Source organism: Cupressus sempervirens, chromosome 5 (assembly GCF_028749045.1).
Source record: "Cupressus sempervirens isolate cs-2001-9-10 chromosome 5, ASM2874904v1, whole genome shotgun sequence".
Taxonomy (NCBI): Eukaryota; Viridiplantae; Streptophyta; class Pinopsida; order Cupressales; family Cupressaceae; genus Cupressus; species Cupressus sempervirens.
Window position 1 is genome coordinate 203,808,828 of NC_143122.1, and position 20,394 is coordinate 203,829,221.

The window sequence follows — 20,394 nt, forward strand, 5'->3', positions numbered from 1 at the left end:
TGGGCTGAAAAGTCATTTTTTAGCTTTTTGAACAAAAATATTGACTTTTTTATGCAAAAATCTGGGCCATTTTTACAAAAACGTGGCCAAAAAATGCATGTTTTTGAGTCATTTTTGACTTGTGAAAGCAAAAACGAATTCCCCAAATGCATATACATGTATCAAAATGCAAAAAAGTGATTCCAAAATGCAAAAAGTAGATAAAAACCTCTGTTTTCTGGGTGTTTTAAGCAAAAACGTGATTCATAAAAGGCATTAAACAAAAATGTTTTGGCTTTTAAACACCAAAATATGCATAAATATGCAATGCAATCTCAAAAAGAAGCCAAATCAATTTGCTCTGGAGTCAAAACATGGAGCAAGAATGGATTTATTTGTTGATTTCTCCAAAAAAGTGCCCTAGATGGAAGCTTCCAAAAACGTTTTTTTGCTTGTTGAATCCATTTTAAATGCAAAAAAAACTCATTGACAATAAAAACGCCTCCAATAGAAGAAATCTCATGCAAATCCATTGAGAAAATCTCTACTTATGATCAAAATCGGGTTCTTGGAGGGCAAAAACATGTTCTTCAAAATCGTACATTTTGTGTGTCATTGCATATATTAAAACATGTTTTTGGTCAAAATCGGACCTTTTCAAGTCACTTGCATGTTTTAAAATATTATCTCATCAAAATTGCACCTTTTGGGTGCTATTGCATATTTTAAAATATGCACATAAGCAAAAATGGACCTTTTTGGGGAGGATGCATGTTTTAAAATACATCGCACTTTTTAGATGTAAAAGCATAACAACTTCACTTTTCATGTAGTAGCATCAAAAAGGTCCACTTATGATAGACTTTTGATGTAATGGCATTATAACGGTCCACCAAAATGAACTTTATATGCAGTGACATGTAAAATGTCCACTTTTGATGGATTTTACATGTAATTGAATATAAAATGTCCACATTTGATGACTTTAAGTGATTTAATAAGCACATGTCAATTTAAATTCATTAAAATATTACTTAAGTGGGATATAAATTAAATTTACATATCATATTAACAATATAACATGTAAATAGCATTTTAAAAGTAATATTTACTAGAGCATTTAATTTAAATGTTAAAAATTAAATTGAACTATATAGTTAATATAGTAACTTAAGTGAAAAATCAAAATGTAACTCAACTTAAAAATATAACATAAAGTGCACTATTGTCACTTTAAGTTAAAAATTTAAAGTAAAGTAACTTAAAAACATAACAAAAAGTGAATATAAGTTATATTTGTCAAAAAGTGAAAATCAAATTAAAAATATAACATCATATTTTTAATTTGTGTTGTTGCACCAAAATGTCCACTTTTGAGACACTAAAACGAGCATATCTCTTGACTGACAACTCCGATTGAGCTCTACGTTAGACCAAATCGAAGGGAAAAGCGAAAGGCATGACATGAAGAAAACCAACAAACGCAAACTCAAAAGAAAAGAAAAGGATAATGAAGGTCTCAAAAATCAAGCATAGGCTCAACAATCAGAAAAATGAAAAAGACTTGACGAAAGCCCTCAACAAAAGGATTCATTATATCAATTGGTTGATCAATACTAATCAACTAAATAACAAACTAAACTCAAAAAAATGTGAAACTAAGTTGAAAAAGTTTTGTACTGTTACTTGCATCACCACAAAATGCAGAACAACAAGATTCACCCTGCCTATTACTCGCTCCATGAGTAAGTGGATTCTTTCTTGAAAGATAAGAAAGGATATTGGTACCAACTATTTTATAAAATCTCTCGACTTCTTGCTTACCTTGAAGTGATTCAAGGAACGGTGAGAAGGAGGAGCCTTCCCTTTGAGGTAGGAGAGACTGTCTCACACGCTGTGGCTGGTCATCCTATTTTGCAACTGGAGTTTTACCCAAAACTATTAGTTGTAAAATATCCACCCAACAGTTGTGATTAGAGTAGCATAGCATCAACATTGTAGATCTTTTATTTATTCTGATTTGGAACCTTGGGAGTAGATTGGTTTGCAATCCAATGGTCATTGTGAATGTCAGAACCAATGTTGACATTCTAGAGTTTATTGAGTACTCCTATGGTAAATCAGGTTGGTCCTCTCAAAGGACAGCCTTGTGAGGAGTTCATTGAGTTTATGCAGGTTTCTAATCCTCTTCTTAAATGAGATTTTTAGGTTTCTTGTGTTGGTACTTTGCAAGATGCTTTGAATAGATGGTGGTACAGATCTCCTAGGTTGACTTGAAACCCTTAGATTGTTCTTGGTTTCAGCTTCCACCAGTCTAATTTTTGTGGGGATTATGTTTGCATTGCTTGAGAACACACAATCTTTGCAAAGGGAGGACTTTAATATCCTCATTTTCAGATTCTCTTGCAATGTAGTTAGCCCTAACTTTCTAGGTTTGAATCAACTATTGAGAAAACATTTGTCTCAATCTTGCAATATTTTCTAGATAGTTCCAAATGTACTTGGAAAGTTTTCCACATGTCGGTGTCTCATAAAAGATAAAATGAGTTATCAAAAGATGCCACATCCATACTATAATATAGGAGGGCCATTTTCAGAAGTTATATGACACATGTCATGAGGACTATGAGGGTAAAAAATAGGAGATAAGAATTTGGAAGTGAGACACTATTTTAAACCTAGTTTATGCCTATTTTGGGCAACACAAGTTATGCATGTGCAACACATGTCAAGGAGGTCTTGCACATGGTATTGTAAAACCACAAGTAGTTTTGAGGTTGTGAGAAGCCTATAAAAGGAGGGCTTGGGAAGGAGTTTGAGCATTGAGTTTTGTCTGCAAGATCAAGTGCTAGAAGAGTGCTTGTGAAGTTCCTCCAAGTTTGAGTTGAGGTGATATGTTCGTAAGAACTTGCATTGAAAGTGTGTTGTAATCTTCATTGATTTGATAATACATTATGCAGATCGTACAATGTGGGGTTTCTTTCCTGTAAGGGTTTCCCCACAATAATCAATGTGTTATGTGTTAATTGTTATTTCATTACACTCTTATTTGTTTCTTCAAATCTTTGTAATAGTTAAGTTCATATTGCATAATTGTCCTCTCAAGATTAGCGTAGGAAGTGATTCCGCATACCTTTGCTTCCTTACAAGTGGTATCAGAGCCTAGTCAACTTTGATCATATTGGTTGGGGACAAGGTTTTTTGAGCTAATGAAGGTTTGAATGGGAGCCCGTGCAAAGTATTTCATTTTCTATTATTGCAGGATAGTAAAGATGGCAATCATGTCAGGGAGGATTGATGTGGAGAAGTTTTATGGCACGAACTTTGACATGTGGAAGTTGAAGATGGAAGATCTGCTAATTTATCAAGATCTATGGGAAGCAGATGATGAAAATGTCCCAAGACCTAGGGATCCAACTTTAGTTACACAGTATGATGTAACAAATAGAAAAATTAAAGTTCTCATAAGATTATGTCATGCAGATTCAATTCTAATAAATGTCCATGAAGAATTTACTTCAAAGAAGTTTTAGAAGAAGTTAAGTGAGATATATCAAGCATAATCAATTGTGAATTAGATTTTCTTGAGGAAGAAGTTATATTCCGTGAGAATGGAAGAAGTGTTGGCAAGTTGGCAAGTATGGATTCATGAATGCTGTCATTTATGGCAACACTCTTATTAGTTAAGAGTCGCACAAAGTAAAGGTACAGTTTTGGTTAGAGTTGATGAAGAAATTGTCTAAGTATAACAAAAGATAACTATAAGCAGAGGGACACTTTTAGTTAGCGAGCTTCATTGGAAGCAGATATATGGTCACAATTTTGGGATATGGTAAAATAGAGGGTATAGATGATATATCTATGTTTGCTAATATTAGAATGATAGTTGGAATGAGTTTTGGATGAAAAGTATGAAGTCAGTTTTCTATTGGAAAGTCAATATGAGGCAAAGAACAAAAAAGTGAGCTAAGGAATTGAATTATCTTGACAATTCAAGAACTTGGCACTGTTGGGGTGACATTCTAGATGTTAACCCTCACTTAGTAGATCTTAATAATAAGTATTGATAATAGTTTACACGTTTTTTTATTAAGGCCAATTGGATAGAGTATATATAAAGGGTATATAAGAAGGCATTTTGGATATTCGAAGTATGACAATGTTATGATCAGATGTTATATGGACATGATCAAATGGGAGGAACACACAAGGCCTAATTAGATATTGAAGATATCAATGTACTCAGTTTTGGTACAGTACCTATATCTCTTATACAAATTGTAATTCATTGTATGAGCAGTGAGCTCCTTTTGTAATACAACTCCTAATAGGGTTGAGACCTCTAACAAGGACTGATGTACTAAACTATATGTAAAAGACTCCTAACAGGGTCAATACTTCTTACAGAATATTTTTATATTAGTGCATCATTTTGCGGGTATCATCCCCACTAGAATTTCCCCTTGGCTAAAGTTTCCCTAGTTAACAAAATATGGTGTTATGAGTTTTATTGTGTTATGCACTTTTCTTTTCAAGTTGTTAATTTATGCAAGTATATGGTTAATTGCTGAATTCCATAATTGGGCAAAAAGTGTTGTAACACTGATTCACCCCTCCCCACATCAGTATTCCCTATTTGTAACAAGAAGGTGACAAATATTTGAGCATTTGGAAGGTTTTAATATGTTGGTGACTTAGTTGACCTTAGTAGGGGTGCCAATGGATCAAGAAGAAAGGTGCCAAATCTTGCTATGTTTGTTGTCAGACTCATGGGATAGCCTTGCCATGGCCATAGGGAACACTTTAGTTGTCTTAACGATGGAGGATGTTATTGGTTCTCTACTTTCTAAGGAAATGACAAAGAAGGACTCTCTAAATGTCAAAGAGGCTTTTAGTGCTCAAGGAAGATCAAGATAACAAGGCAAGAACAAAATGCAGCATGGCCACTCTAAGTCAAACAATAAGGGGAGATCAAAATCCCCTAGTAAGTCCAAGGCAATTTGCTGTAATTGTGGCAAACCTAATCACTTCCAAAAGGACTGGAAAGAAGAAGAGGCAAGATTCTGATTTTGAGCCCGAGAAGGAAGATGGAGATGCCTTTATTGCAGCCTTGGCTACTTGTGCACATGACAATGCATGGTTGATAGACTCAAGTGCATCTTTCCACATGACACCCAATTAAGTATTAAAAGGTCTCTCATGCCAAAGAAGCTTTAAGTGTTCGAGGAAGACCAAGATAACGAAGCAAGAACGAAAAGTAGCATGGCAGTTCTAAGTCCAAGAACAAGGGGAGATCAAATCCCCTAGTAAGTCCAAGGTAATTTGCTAGAACTGTGGCAAACCTGGTCACTTTGAAAGGACTACAATGAAGAAGAAGCAAGATTATGATTTTGAGTCTGAGAAGGAAGGCGGAGATGCCTTTATTGTAGCTTTGGCTACTCATGCAGGTGACAATGCATGGTTGATAAATTCATGTGCATGTTTCCACATGACTCTTAACTAAAATTGGTTTAGTAAATATGAAAAGTTTGATGGTGGTAAGGTGTATTTGGGTGATAACTCCTTTCTTTATATTAATGGTTGTAGAAGTGTTATTGTGAAATTTTCTGATGGTAGAATTAGAAGATTTGATGTTGTCTTGCATATCCCAGCACTAGCAAGAAATTGTTTATCTATTGGCAAGCTAATAGATGAGGGTGTGCATGTACATTTTTCTAAAGCAGGAGTAAAAATAGCAAGAGGTGTATAGTCATAGCAAGTGGAAGCAAATTGGTACATTGTACCAGCTTAAAGCATGCACAATTGCATTCAATAGTACTTTCGATAAGTTGTAAAAAGGTTACTCCACTGGAAAATAAGAGAGTTTCTTTTTCAGCAGATGGTCATGGATTTTGGGTACCTAAGAGTTCTCTATCTAGTGAAACAAAGTTGCCTGCTGAGAAGACGATGTTATTGCACTAGAGACTCACCCATATAGGTAAGAAGGGTCTACGAACCTTGAAAAATAAGATATGGCTGTTGCGTTGAATGATTGAAATCTTAAGTTTGATTTTTGTGAGCATTGCCTCTGTGGTGAACAAAATTGCATTCAATTTTACTCAAGTTCTCATAAGTCTTCAAGTATTTTGGATCTAATCCATTCAAATGTATTTGGTCCAGTTGATGTTCCTTCAATTGGTAGATCAGTTTAATATGTTTCTTTCATTAATGATTTTAATAGAACATGGAATTATTTTCTTAAGAGTAAAACTGAAGTTTTTAATCGTTTGCAATGGTTGAGCTGCAATCTAGAAAGAAGGTCAAATGTTTACCAACAAATAATGGTGGTGAATATTGCTCCAATGATCTGATGCATTTTGTAAAGATTGTGGTATTAAGAAACAAAAGACAACTCTGCATTCTCCACAATATAATGGAGTTGCAGAAAGAATGAAGCAGACCTTGATGGAGCAAGCTAGGAGTATGTTGAGTGGTGTTGGACAGGAACAAAAGTTTTGGGCTCAAGCTATAGCCATTGCCTAGTACCTGATAAACAGGTCTCCTACTTCAACTCTTGTTGATAAGATGCCAATGGAAGCATAGTCGAGCCACAAGCCTTCACTTAGACGTCTAAGAGCTTTTTGATGTGAGGCATATGCTCATGTGCCAGAGGAGAAGATAACAAAATTTGTTAATAAAGTTATTAAATGTATATTCATCCAATACAATTATGGTGTGAAAGGATAGAAGCTTTTGGATCTTGTTTCACAAAAGGTCTTTTATTCAAAAAGTGTCATTTTTAGAGAAACTAAGCCTTCTTTTGTTTCAGTGCCTTATTTTTAGAGAAACCACATTGAGAGAAGAAATTTTTTGAGGAAGAACGCACAACTATTATCAGAGGTTTCATGTAAGCAATTGAGATGCATCCAAATTTCAGCAGTTGTTTAACCGAAAGGAACCTATGAGAGTTGATCATCAATGACCAAAAGTTTGATGAGCATAACAGCTTCTCGATGTTGCGCATCATATTTATCTTGGTCTTTGCCTTCTTCCTTAGAACAATTAGTCTTGCCCAAACATTTATGTCAAGACTTTTGTATTCAAAAATCATCATCATACATTGCTTCTAGGTATTGTAGGTTCTATCATTGGATTTCTAACTCTCCTCAAGTAGGATATTGATTTGAAATGCTATTGTAGAAAACTAAGGTCAAGTATGGTTGACCGAATAGTGGCATGAATACTAAGGTAGAGCATGTTCAACATGTGAAAATCACTTTTTGAATAAGATTAAGGAATAAAACAAGAGCAAATTTTGAGACAGAACAAGAGATTTCGGAGCATGAATCCCAATGCAAAAAATTTCAAAAAAAACTTTTAAAAATTGAAAGAAGAATCTATAATCAAAGTTTGAATACAATGAAAAAATCAGAGGGTTTTGGAAAAAACCCATAGTTGGCTATCTATAATCAGTACAAAAATGGCAGAAAATCAAGAAACACAAACTATAGGTTGCATTCACTAAAAAGCTTAGTCGTTTTGAGCAGAAACGACTATAAAATGGCCTTAAGAAATGATCAAGCAAAGAAAAGATGGTACGTAGATTCAAGCTTTCAGCAAAGAAAACGTCAAAGAATGGCAGCATTTTGAAAGGAAGGGGGCATAAAACAAAATGCAAGTCATATGAGAAGTTCACACAGTTGTATTCAATAGAAAAGACCATCGAATCAAAAGCCCGCACATTTTTAAACACAGAACAATAAAACTCCAAGTTGTAGAGCACAAAATGGGAAACAATGGTGGTTGTGGTATAGAAAAATGACCCAAAATGCGATGTAAAGAAGAGTCCAAGGCCATCAAGCAAGAATGACTAGAAACCATATGACAAATGAAGAAGATCCAAGTGCCTGCAGATTCAAATACAGGTGCCCAAAATAGAAGAAAATGGACCACATATGTAGAAAGCCACCCAAGGGTTGTGCTTAGAATACCTGTGACAGAAAAAATGGAGAAAAAAACCAAGATAACATGTATTTCCAGGTCACATCAGATCTGCATAGAAAGGGGAAGCAATGGTGATCATGGTGTAGAAAAAAGACCAAGAACTCGGAAAAGAAAGGTCTGTGGCCGTCGAGCAACAACTAGAAAATAGATGACAATTGAAGAAGATTTGATCCCTTGCAAATTCAATACAAGCATCCAAAATTGAAGAAAACAGACCCGCGTATGCAAAAAGTCACCCATGGATTGTGCTAAGAATACCTGCGACATAAAAACAGAGGAAAAAAAATGTGCTAACATGTATTTCCAAGTCACATGGGATCTACAAAGAAAATCGCCAATCATGTGGACATATTTTGAACAACCTTTGTGAATTATTTTCAAGAAAATTAAAGACATAATTTCACATACAAAATTATAAATTTCAAAAATATATTAACCTTGCTCTTGATAGCATATTAATTTGGTAAAATCATTGATTAATAAATGAGCAACATGCTCATATATAGATTTTACAAAGATACTTTATTATAAACATTTTTATAACAAAAGAATATTAGATAAGAAAAGATAATAATATTAATGTCCAACAAAAGACCACAAAAGGGTCTATAGGACTGAGAGCTTACAACAAGAAAATAGAGAGAAGCGAGAGCACCAAATGGTGTCTGAGAAAAATAAGCAAGAAACAAGAAGAAAAGAGAAGTGCAAAGGAAAGGATTAGGAATCCTTTGTAGACATGAAGAATTTGGTCACAGAAGGATATGACTACAAATGAGCCTTGCACTTTGTGAGCTATTGGAGGAGTGTTGCTATCAGGATAAACTGTCGCGGGGTCTCAAAAATCTAGAGTGACCGATGGTGGTAGTAGTAAACGGCCCTTTCACACCCCGTAGCAGAGACAAGGGTGAGAAAAAGTCAATAATGAGCTGATCTGAGATATGACCATGAGGAAGGAGTGACTACAAAGTACTATCATGGAGTAGGGTGGCTTCGTAAAGGTAAAGTGCAAGACACCATTGATCAATGTAACTGAAGAACACTAAAAGAGAGAAGCAGTTGCGGAACAGGCAATGAAATCTCCCTCTGATCTCATAAAAGATAGGGCAACAGAAGATAAAGTGAGTCTTTGTCTCGACCTTAGCTAAAGTACATATTTGATAGATCTGGTCATCTCTGTTCATACGATGATCAATCCAGGCCTGAAGACGGTGAGAACCAACTCTAGAGGAGCCCAAAGAGATATGCAGGGCATGACACCAACGTTGAGATAGGTAGCTAGGACGAACAATAACCCCATCCCGAATCTCCAGAAAGTGCTCAGCATCGAAGGCCAGCTTCAAACGTAAACCTCTAGGAGGATTCCTCCAAGAGGACATATAAACATTCTAATATTTATAAGATACATAATATTGACCATTAAAGAATAATAAATAAGATATTTAGAGATATTATTCTAATACCATTAAAGGTTCCAATGACTATAAATCAAGAGTCTATTTAATTCTAACAAGAATGTCTGCAAGGCTACTGGATGTTCCAACAAAAAGCAATTAAAGTCCCTTATAATCATATCAAGAATTTATGTAACACCAAAGGATGTTCTGACTATAAGCAATTAAAAGTATTCTTGTAATGAATTAGAATATTCTGAATTAGCAAGTCTACAGACTATTTATGTATCCTCGATTTCAAAAGCATAAATTACAGAATTGATCACTAAATATGGCAATATCCTACTCCCTTTGTCAAACTGTGTTGTCTACATAAACATGGGTGCTAAGTGCTTACAGCACTAATTTATATTAAAATATTTTCTTTCCTACAATTATTTTCACTGCTTTCTACATCATTAACTTATATTACTACTAACTATTTATTCTCCACACAATCTACAGATATTACACTCGAATCCATAGTTATTGGTATTGCATCCTTTATTGTCAAACCACATTATTCATTTCACTTATCTGTTAGAAAGAAAGGGAATTTTAATCAGTACTAATAGGTTTAAATTGATGATAAAACCATGGCTAAGCTAGACTTACTGCATGATGGCATAACTGAAAGCGGGAAGTCATTTTAAACTAATGCAGATGATCATGGTGAAAATGCTTTCACATTTATAACAGTATATCCACTTTAAAATCTTGTCTTCTCTACTATTTGAAGATTGTAAAAGAGAGCACATTTTCAATGTTTCAGTGTCCATGCCTTCAAACATGAAAAGTTGCCTCACTCAGTCACCTAAATTTTTAATCAAGGATTTTTATTTCTATTATTACAGTCAAAATTCCGATGTTCAAACCTACAGAAACACAAGGGATTGCCGAGAAGAACCATCAATATCATAGAAGCAATTAATAAAAAGGAAAAAGGCATGGCTAAATAGAGAAGGCAGAGTAACAGGGGTCAGAGCTGCAGGACTAAGTGGTGGAGAGACACCCATGGAACATAGATTCAATCAACCCCAAAGTGTGCTGCTGCTTAAATGACTCCAATTGCACTGCTTCTTAAATGAATTCAATTACAAAAAATAAGCAGCTCTTCTTACCAATAAAGATATTAGGAACTGTTGATTGCCCTGTTAGTGCCTTTAATGCATCTTGTACTTGTCGTTCTCCAGTCCCTGTAACCAAACATGTAAATACACACAGGAGGAAAGATTTATATTTTTTGGCAAACATATGTATTCTGTTGTAACAAAATTGAAATATATGATAAAATAAGATGTGAAAAAATCAATAACAAAATCAACAAGCACAGTGATTAAAAAAGAAAGACAGCCATCAATCACATAAGAAGAGGAGAAAAGCATATTAGGTAGACATATAAAAATTGGAAAGAGATAGTGTAGTACCATATCAAAAAACCCTGTTCACCTTTTGTCACTAGTACTGTTTCACTTCATTTTGGCTGTTTTAAGATGTCGTTAGCATCATTACAGTGATCTGGGTGGACTAAAATAAATACTATGCAATCACCTCATTATCATTATTTGCAGGTATAAATCCAGAACAAAGGATGAAGGGGTTCAGGCCCAAAAACTAAAACTAGATGTAGTTTCAAAACCTCCTCCAAGCACACAATGATGATCAAAAATCAATTATATCCAATTTTGATGAAAATTTACAGGCAACATGGGTTTTCTGATCTGAGTCTGGTAGTAAAATCAGATTTTGGAAAAAGCAACCTGGGCTTAAAGTGCCAAAACACTCTGCCAGTGTACTTCATCAACCAAGAGAAGAAAGAGAAAGTCAATTCAGCATAAACATGTGAAATGGTAGCTTTAATAAAAAGGTCAGATAATTTGTCAAGCGGACCAAACTGACTTAAAACTAAAAGTGACAAGTTCAAAACATTGAAACAAAAGAAATTTAAAAAAATCAATAGGCACCCAACGCATACCAAAAGTTGTGCATCATGTACATCATTTTCTATTTGGTATCTTTCCCTTCTCATCATGTTTGGAACATCACAGCAGTCATCCTCATCTTTGAAGGTCATCAAGTATAAATCTATGCCTGTCCACTAATAATATTTACAGATCAGTTCTTTGAAGAATGATTGCCTCCAACATAGGTGGTGGTGTAAGGAGGAGGAGCTAAGTTCCAAGAGAAGGATGGTCATGAAACTCTTCTAAGTACTCGATTCAAGGGGCATATGAGAAGATGCTAGTTTCGTTAGTTGATAGTGCCTAAGAAAGAATGAAGGGTATCCAAACGGGGCAACATCCATTCAAAGCTCCACTTGAAGTAAAAGATCATAATAAAACCAAACCAAAAACTTCAAAGATGAACAAATTTAAGTTAAATCTCCAACTTTATGCTAGCAATTCCAGTGCCTAAGTTCCATGGCATTTCAGGGATGGGGACAAGACCATGGCAGGGACATGTTTTGGAGGCAGCAGTCCAAGGACCATTTTGGGGGACAACAGGTCATTGATACATACATACATACATGTCAACGGTATGCACATACATACCTACAAAACATACATACATACACACATTACATACCTACGTCCTACATACATACATACATACAGACATAAGTGCATATGTAAACATGTACAAATATATGTACATATGTACATAAAGACATACATATTTACAAACATACATAGCTATGTACGTATGTACAGACATACATACATGGAAACCTACATCCTATGTAGCTACATACAGATTTGTGTATGTATGTACACACATACATATAAACGTATGTACATACATACATAGAGAGAGAGAGATGTCAATAACTGATAACAGTAATATAAATACAAAAATAAACCATGACAGCAGTATTCTAAAAGACAACAAATAGATATTATAATAGTGATAAAATTAGTTGTCTTTAGTTTTCAATTCTGGTCTCCACTCCCAAATCCTCCTTATTGTAATCAAATTCCTTATATAACAAGAGATCCCAATAATAAGCTGCACAAGGTGTTACAGGTGAGAAAAATCCAACAATAGAGGGGCTGTGGGAAAAGAAAACATATTGCAGCTGTGAGGGTCGCCTGATCATCCCCTCAGACTTACCATACAGCCAAAGGACAGCTAGGCATCCCCTCCAATTTCTGAGACATTTCTTGTTTTTCCAACGATTTGGCCAGTAAAGGGGTCGGTATAGGGACATCCCCAAAATGCCATGGGGGACAGGGATGTGAGCTCCAGGGGTGGGGAAATATCCCCATGGAACAGAAAAAAATAGAACTTGAGAAGCAAAGTTAGAGAGAAACAACAATCAGCATGATAAGTAAAAGATGATAAGTGGGAATCGCACATTCCATGTGACTTGGCCAATTAAAAAAGGGAACCAGAGTGACAAAATAAGTAACTGTGACAAAGGGGTTGTAAAATCAAGGTGAATAAGTGATAGCAGGCCAACAAAAGAAACAAGTGAAAAACAGTCCTTTTGAGTGTGTGTCATTAGAAAATGGCAATCCAAGACGTGATAAAATATGAAGCTACAACCAAAGGAAAACACTAAAAAGTGTAACCATCAGCATCTTTTGAAATGGTTCAATGAAAGAGAATCGTATCAAGGGATGGCTCGTGTTTACTGAAATCACAGTAAAAGGAATTTTGTTTATTTAAAGATGCATAGCTTGGTAAAACCCACAGCAAACAGGAAGGCTGACCAAAACAAACAGGACAAGAATGTTAGTAGATCATGACATAAGCAAATTGAAATTCTAAACACTTTTCTCACAACATAAAAACCGCATATACTATGGAAAACACTATGTAAAATCATAATATAATATATTTCACCCTTTTTCAGTGGCGAGACCAAACCAAATAAGCAATGTTCAGGGGTGAAATAAACTACAAGAATGCTGTTTTTTACATAGAGCCCTCCAAAACCAAAACTTGGCACCGAATGCAAAACTTTTCAAAGCATTAAAGCAATAAATTGTAGCCTCTTATCATCACAAGCAAAATTACAGTTGAAAAGAGGCAATTCAAGCATTTCATTTTTTTTGCAAGAGGATGAGATTAAATTGTTTTAAAAAATGCCTTAGAGCAATTATTCTATTATTGTCTCAGCTCTGGAAGCTACAATTGTAGAATCATAAATAAGGGTCCTGAGCACACAATCAAAGGAGGAGATGAATACCAAACTTATCTCACAAAGGTTTCCATTTTGAAGTGAAAGTCCAGGCATCATGTAATGGTGTGTAGCAATGGATGAGAATGTAGAGCTTCTACTACATAAACCATTTAGCAGTTATTATTATTCAATACTATTAAACTTATACTTGTAATATCATGTGTTAAAACGAATCAGTTATCCCTGCTAAGCTTTGCAGTGATGCTCATTATTAATTAAAGTAATAAATTCATCTAATGCTTTAGCAGTTTATCTTCTAGAAATATTTGTTCTTCATCTATATTATCATTCCCTCTTGACATAGAATATTGGTCTCATAACTTTATATCTTTCTTTACAACCGAATACTGGTTTCTTTTTTGACCAGTATGAGGCTGTGCATTTTTGTACTTCAAGTGTTTATCCCCCTAAATCTATTTTTTTTTCTACAAAACCTGACTATTGACTATTTCATGATGCACATGAGATAAAAACATACCCATTGAAATATTTACATATAATGTGAAACCCACATGAGATCTTGTAAAATGTGCATATATGTGATAGTTTCAGGTTTGGTTTCTTAGGAAACTTCCCCACACAATTTGAAAAATGGCTCTACCATACACACTATTTATTTTCTATTTTCTTCAAAGAGACAAATTAAAATAACAACAGCGATAAAGGTTATTCAACGGGCTAGAGTTTTCATCATTTTCATTACTTGGAACTTATAATCTTTAAAAAAACTATTTTCACAAGGAGATGCATCTCAGGGACTGCAAAGCATTTTCCATGTTAGGAACGCAGGAGACAACCTTGCTTTCGGGAAATGTCCTGCCCACACTTCCTTCAAGTTTGCAGAAAAAGGAAAGGAAACACAGTTCTGACTAATTCACAGATGGTTTATGCTAGGTGAAAATCAAAATTTTTGAAGATTAACAATTTTAAGTGTTGAATGTGGTTTTGACAATATTTTAATGTCATTAAATTATTAAATTATATTAAAAATGGCATTTGCAATTGCCACCATCTCCTTATTTTCAAAAACATACATACCAATATCAGTACCAATCTCCTGAACCAATATCAGTACTAGTCTCCTTGCAACCAAAATCTACAGCAAATGCATTTACAATCATCCAAACACATTACTCCCTTGGAAGGAGTTTATTACTGTTTTTAAAGCTTAATATGGAAGAAAAGTGGTGTATGCCTATGCATTTGTGCAAGAAAGATCGTGGTAAGATTTTTCTTTCCTCTTATGTTTACCATTTCATGTTTTGAATCTAACAACCCAAGTTGGTAAATGAGAAGGATTTGGACTCACTAATTTATCAAAAAAACGATTAGAGGTGAACCTATAAATGATTGAAAGAACAATATTTTTATTCAGTGATTTGGTAAATATTTGAGATACCATGATAGGAAATGTGGATTTGCAAGGGATTTGTTAGCAACAGCTAAATAGGAAAAATAATTTTACTAAATACTTTTGTCTCTCTGATATTTTGGAAGTCATTATATTCCTTAGCTCCCTAGAGTCTCCCAAGCTCATTGTAATAACTGCAAAATTTATAAACAGGACACAAAGGAAATCAAAGGTTTTCAAGGGCAGATACTGGCTAGATTCACTCTAAAGACCTTATAAGATTTATTGTGTATTCTCATTTTAGATTTTGTTAGGTTACTATGGCTGAATGCCAAATACAATGGTATTCAAATGAAGAGGTGTGTTAACAGAAGGTCTCTCATCATTCTGTGGCTGACAAATAGAGGGTTTCAAAGTTGAACAAAGCCTCATAGAAGAGATGTTCCTGGTGTCCTTGTCAACATAATCATATTGTTTAACAAGAAAATATGGAGAATGGAGTAAAGTGTAGGAGTAGGCTCCAAATGGATCAACAATCTATAATATAACTTCAAAAAGAGAAAAATAGAATGATAATTCACTAGTAAGATGAATTGTATTGAGATGCTTATGAATATTTAACAAAGCTTCGCTAATAAAGGCAAGGAGGGAGAGGGAGAGGGCGAGAGAGAGAGAGAGAGAGAGAGAGAGAGAGAGTCGACAACCAACTATTAAAACTAAATGCACTAATAATTGAAATATAATTATGCCTAAGTAATCTTAATCATGGTCAAATAGGATAACTCATATTTACTCCAACACACCACCTTGACTGCTAGAGAGAAGATTATCATGCAATATGAAAGGAAGATGCAATGTGGTTCTTGGCTACACAACCATTTTAAGTACCCATGTACAATGCAAACGCGGTAAAATCTCTCACAAGCCAAAAAAAGGGAAAAAAACGTATGAGAGAAAACCACCCTCCAAAAGAGAGAAAATAAACAAAAAAGATGATGCATGGAGGACTCAATCATACTCTCCAAATATTGCATAAATCATGTATATACAACCAATGATCCTCAAATCAGAAGGAAACAAAGAGACTAGATTGCCCTAAGGTTCAATAGGATTTGATCCCCTTGACCATATTATTTAGAAACAAAGCAGAAGAAGCTTCAATGTCGACGAAGTACACCTCAAAGAAAGATGATTCAATACCTGTTGTCCTGCATTTTGTCACCACAAAATGTAGGTAATAGTACGAAACTTTTTCAACTTAGTTTTGCCTTTATCTGAGTTAGTTCATTATTTAATTAGATAACATTGATCAACCTATTGACTCTAGTTGATATAATGAATCCTTTCACTGAAGGCTTTCATCAAGTTTTTTTAGTTTTTTAGTTTGTTGAGCCTATGCTTGATTTTTAAAGCCTTCAACATCCTTTTTCACATTTTTGAGTGTGTTTGTTAGCTTTTAGTGTTTTGGTTTTGCTCAAATCATTGCTTTCGATTTTCCCTTCAATTTGGTCTATCTTAGGGCTTAATCGAAGTTGGCAATCAAACAATATGGTCATTTTAGTGTCCAAAAAGTGGATATTTTAATGTTGACATTCACTTTTTGAAAAATATAACTTAAAATAACTTTATGTAATGTTTTTAAGTTACTTTATCATTTAAATTTATCACTTAAAGTAACTATAGAGCACTTTATGTTATATTTTTTAATTGAGTTGTTTTTTTATTTTTCACTTAAGTGACTATATTAACTATATAGTTTGATTTATTTTTGGAGTAACTTTATGTTTTATTTAAAACATATAAGTTAAATATTACTTTTTGGAATGATGTTTGCTCATAATATGTTACTTCTATTGTGCAAATATTGTTTTTGACCCAATTAAGTGATATTTCCTCAAAAATCAATTAGATATGTGCTTAATTGATCACTTGTTGTTCAATTATATGTCTTTCAACCCATTTACAAGTAAATATGCAAATGCCTCTAGAGACCATGATTTTGCACTGAAAAGGCATGTTGAAACACTTTAAACGTGTAAATGCATGCATTTTAAAATGTGCAATAACTCTCCAAGAGTGCGACTTGCATTTTGGAGCCTTTTTAAAATATGCAATGCCATTGGAGAGAGTGATTTTGCACCATAGGCTCATTTTAACAAGTTTTTAAAACATGTAATCTCACTACTAGAGTGCAATTTGTATCAAGGCATTCCAATGCAAGTTTTAAAATATGCAAATGCACTTGAAGATTGCGATTCACACTTAGAAGCCAAAAGCATGTAATTTAAAACATGCAAAATGCACTCCAAGAGTGCAATTTGCATGAGAGACTCTATTTTATGATATTTAAAATATGCAATCTCTATTATAGAGTGTGATTTTCCTTGGAGACACATGCAAATGCAAGAATAGAACCCAATTTTGAAGATTGAAGGGCAAAACTCCATGTTCTTACTTCCCAAGAACACACTTTTCTTGAAAAACCCCAGATCTGCCCAAAATATGGCTTTGAAATCTACAAGCACAAAGTCTTCTTTGTATCTTTTGACATTCTCATGCCCTAGACATTGGTATCCATGAAGAAATTGCTGCATTTTATGGAGATTTGAAGCCAGATTTTCATCAAAAAAAGTCCATTTTAGGAGGTTTTTGATCACGTTTTTTGTCCAAAGAAGAATCTTTTGGGGGGTTTTATCTATGTCATTGCCATTAATGATCACGTTTGTGCCTTTCAATGCCAACAATGTTATATGCCATGGCTTTGTAAAATCAAGTTTTTGTTAAAAACGACTTCTTTTGGGCAAAAAATGATTTAATTCTTGGAGATCTTTGACAACGTTTTTTGGCAAATCAATGTCAAAACGTCCAACGATTGCCCAACAATCATCCATCACTTGCAAGGTTGGAAGAGTCAAGTTAGTTGTTTCTGAATTCAAATTTGGAGAAGAATTGGCCTTCAAATCTACCAATCTTGCTATTTTGGCTCTTTGATCTCCAAGTAGACATTTTTCAACTTTGCTCATTAATTCATGCTTATCCTATTATTTTGCTGCATATTATGGCTTGTTTTCGCACAGTTATCCAAATATATGCCATAAAAAATGCAAATTTTCTTTAAATAAGATGAAAACCTTTATTTTCACATGCTTGGATTTTTCCCAAAATCCAAATTCTAATTTGCATAAAAGAGCAACTTGCTTGTTAACGTGTTTGAGTCTAAGACCAAAGGTATGTGCTTCTTTTGTGCTTCTATTTGTTGGTTGTTTGCATGCTTATTTGTTTTTCTTCTTTTTGAAGATGTTGCAAGTTCTTTCCCAAGAACTTACGTGATTTCACTTCATTCCATTTTTCACCTTTCCATGCAAGTGCATCATTTCACTCCACATTCATCATTACTGTCAAGGCACATTGCAAACATTCCTTTCATATGCAACTACATTCTGAAAGAAATTACATGTAATTCCATCCTCCATCTGCATTTACATGTAATCTCATCCTTCATATGCGTTTACACATAATCTTATTCTTCGAACCTCATTGCATGATTGCATCAAGTCATAATTACATGTAAATCACTTTACATGCAATTGCATCCAGGGAACCCGATTTTGACTAAAGGTCAATCTTTAAAAGTCAAAAGTCATCATTTGCACGCATCCCCATGTGTCTAACCATTTTATATAAGAAATCATTCTTAATCTTTTCCCACATACTTTCATCTCCCTGAATCACATTTCAGCCTTTACATATGCCTATTATTTCAATTACGGTCATTACACAAAATCTTTGAGTATTTGATCCATACTCCAAGCATTTTGTCCTTCATAGATCCTTTGTTGTTGATCCAGAATCAACGTCTTTATGGAATCAATATTCTCCAATAATGTGTTCACATTTTGGAACTTTCATGTTGCAGTACAAGATATGCCCTCATCCTTGAAATCTAAAGGAAAGATGAAGTACCAATACGACAAAGAGTTAGCTCATGCAACTGCATCTCAAGTTTCATCACCTCTAAATAACGTTTCTAACAGAAAGATTGGGTGCGTTGACATGGTTGATTTCTTGCAAAGGATTGAAGCCCCTACAAATTGAGAGATGAGACGTATCGAAAAGAGCAATATTCACTTGGTGTCTACTTTCCCTATGGCTGCCCTGGAACTAGAATTTGTTTTGAGATGTACATAGCATTTCAGCCCAAAGTCCAAGACTATCAAAGATGCAAATGAGAAGGTTATCATTAGCCTTGATCCTGAGGTTATTGAACAAATCTTCAAGGTACCTCAGAGTGCAAAATGTGTGGATCTGACAAAAGAAATGTCATAGGAGATATGGAATGATAATAAGACAACTTATCAAAAATATATAAACTTATATTGGTTGGATTCTAAAAGAAACAATTTCTCAAGATGCCCTAAAACCCTTCACAGATCTAGTTTAAGCCAAAATACAAAGACTTGATTACTCTCCTTGGCAGAATATGTGGTCTCAAAGATTCCAGTGATTTCAAGCCATGGATGTCCAAATTCATCTTTCAAATCTTCGACAATGAAGAACCTATCTTATGGGGTGAGCTTATCAGTACTGCTATTTGTGAGCAGTTGCTTAATGTGGGAACCTCAGCCCCATTCTATATGAACTCCTACTTGGTCTACATAGCTGCATCCATGGGATCTTTCTTGAGTCTTTCCACCAAAGGGGATCGGTTACAAGTTCCTATCTGGGACTATTATGATCAAATCACCTTGGTAAACAACAAGTATCACTACAAGACAAGATGCATTTTTTGGATATTTATGGTTTTTATTTGATAAAAAGTTGGTAATCAAGCGAGTGTCAAATGAAGCTTGGAATAGGGTTAATCAATTTAGTGCTATCTTTTTGCAATTTCTAACTTTCACTTATTTGAGAGTTGGCTACTTCAAAGGAGAACCATAAACTTTGCCAAGATATGCCATAGACAATATCATACTAATGGAATTAGTTAGACAGCTCTTGGATGTGCAATCATATCAGAATACCCAACATAGGCTAGGATTTGGTATCACTACAACCAAACCCTTGGTAATTGGTTAGTATATGATCAATTTAGTCTAAAAGGCGAAGAATATGGAGTCAAAACTTCAGCTTATCACATTAAAGAGGTTCAAGGCTAGGTATGATTTTGATTATCGAAGAATGCACTCAATGATCAAAAGAGCGTTCACCCATCTGTGTCGCATAGAGGACATATGGATTGACCTATGCACAGAGTTGGACATCATGAGGATGGACTACTACGGACTCACTTTGCTACAAATCATTGATCTTAACATGCTCGAAATCCCATCCAATCTCCAGATTGAAGATGATGGCAATATTCTTGATCCAAAATACCATCATGTTGGTTTTGACAAGTAGTTTCCTTTTCCTATACAATGGCAGCAAAAAGAAAGCTTAGCTATTTTTGATATATTTCAATCTGT

The 20,394-nt window shown here is 34.5% G+C and overlaps 1 protein-coding gene across 2 annotated transcripts in view; it reads right to left on the minus strand.

Moving 5' to 3' along the window:
• Positions 1-20,394, minus strand: part of LOC149555125 (glutaredoxin-like) — an 81,568-nt gene that overhangs the window by 24,586 nt on the left and 36,588 nt on the right. For both annotated transcript variants that reach the window (XM_089829149.1, XM_089829150.1), the window contains exon 3: positions 10,514-10,588. In XM_089829149.1, coding sequence (XP_089685275.1) covers positions 10,514-10,588 — 75 coding nt within the window. The remainder of the gene's footprint in view (positions 1-10,513; positions 10,589-20,394) is intronic.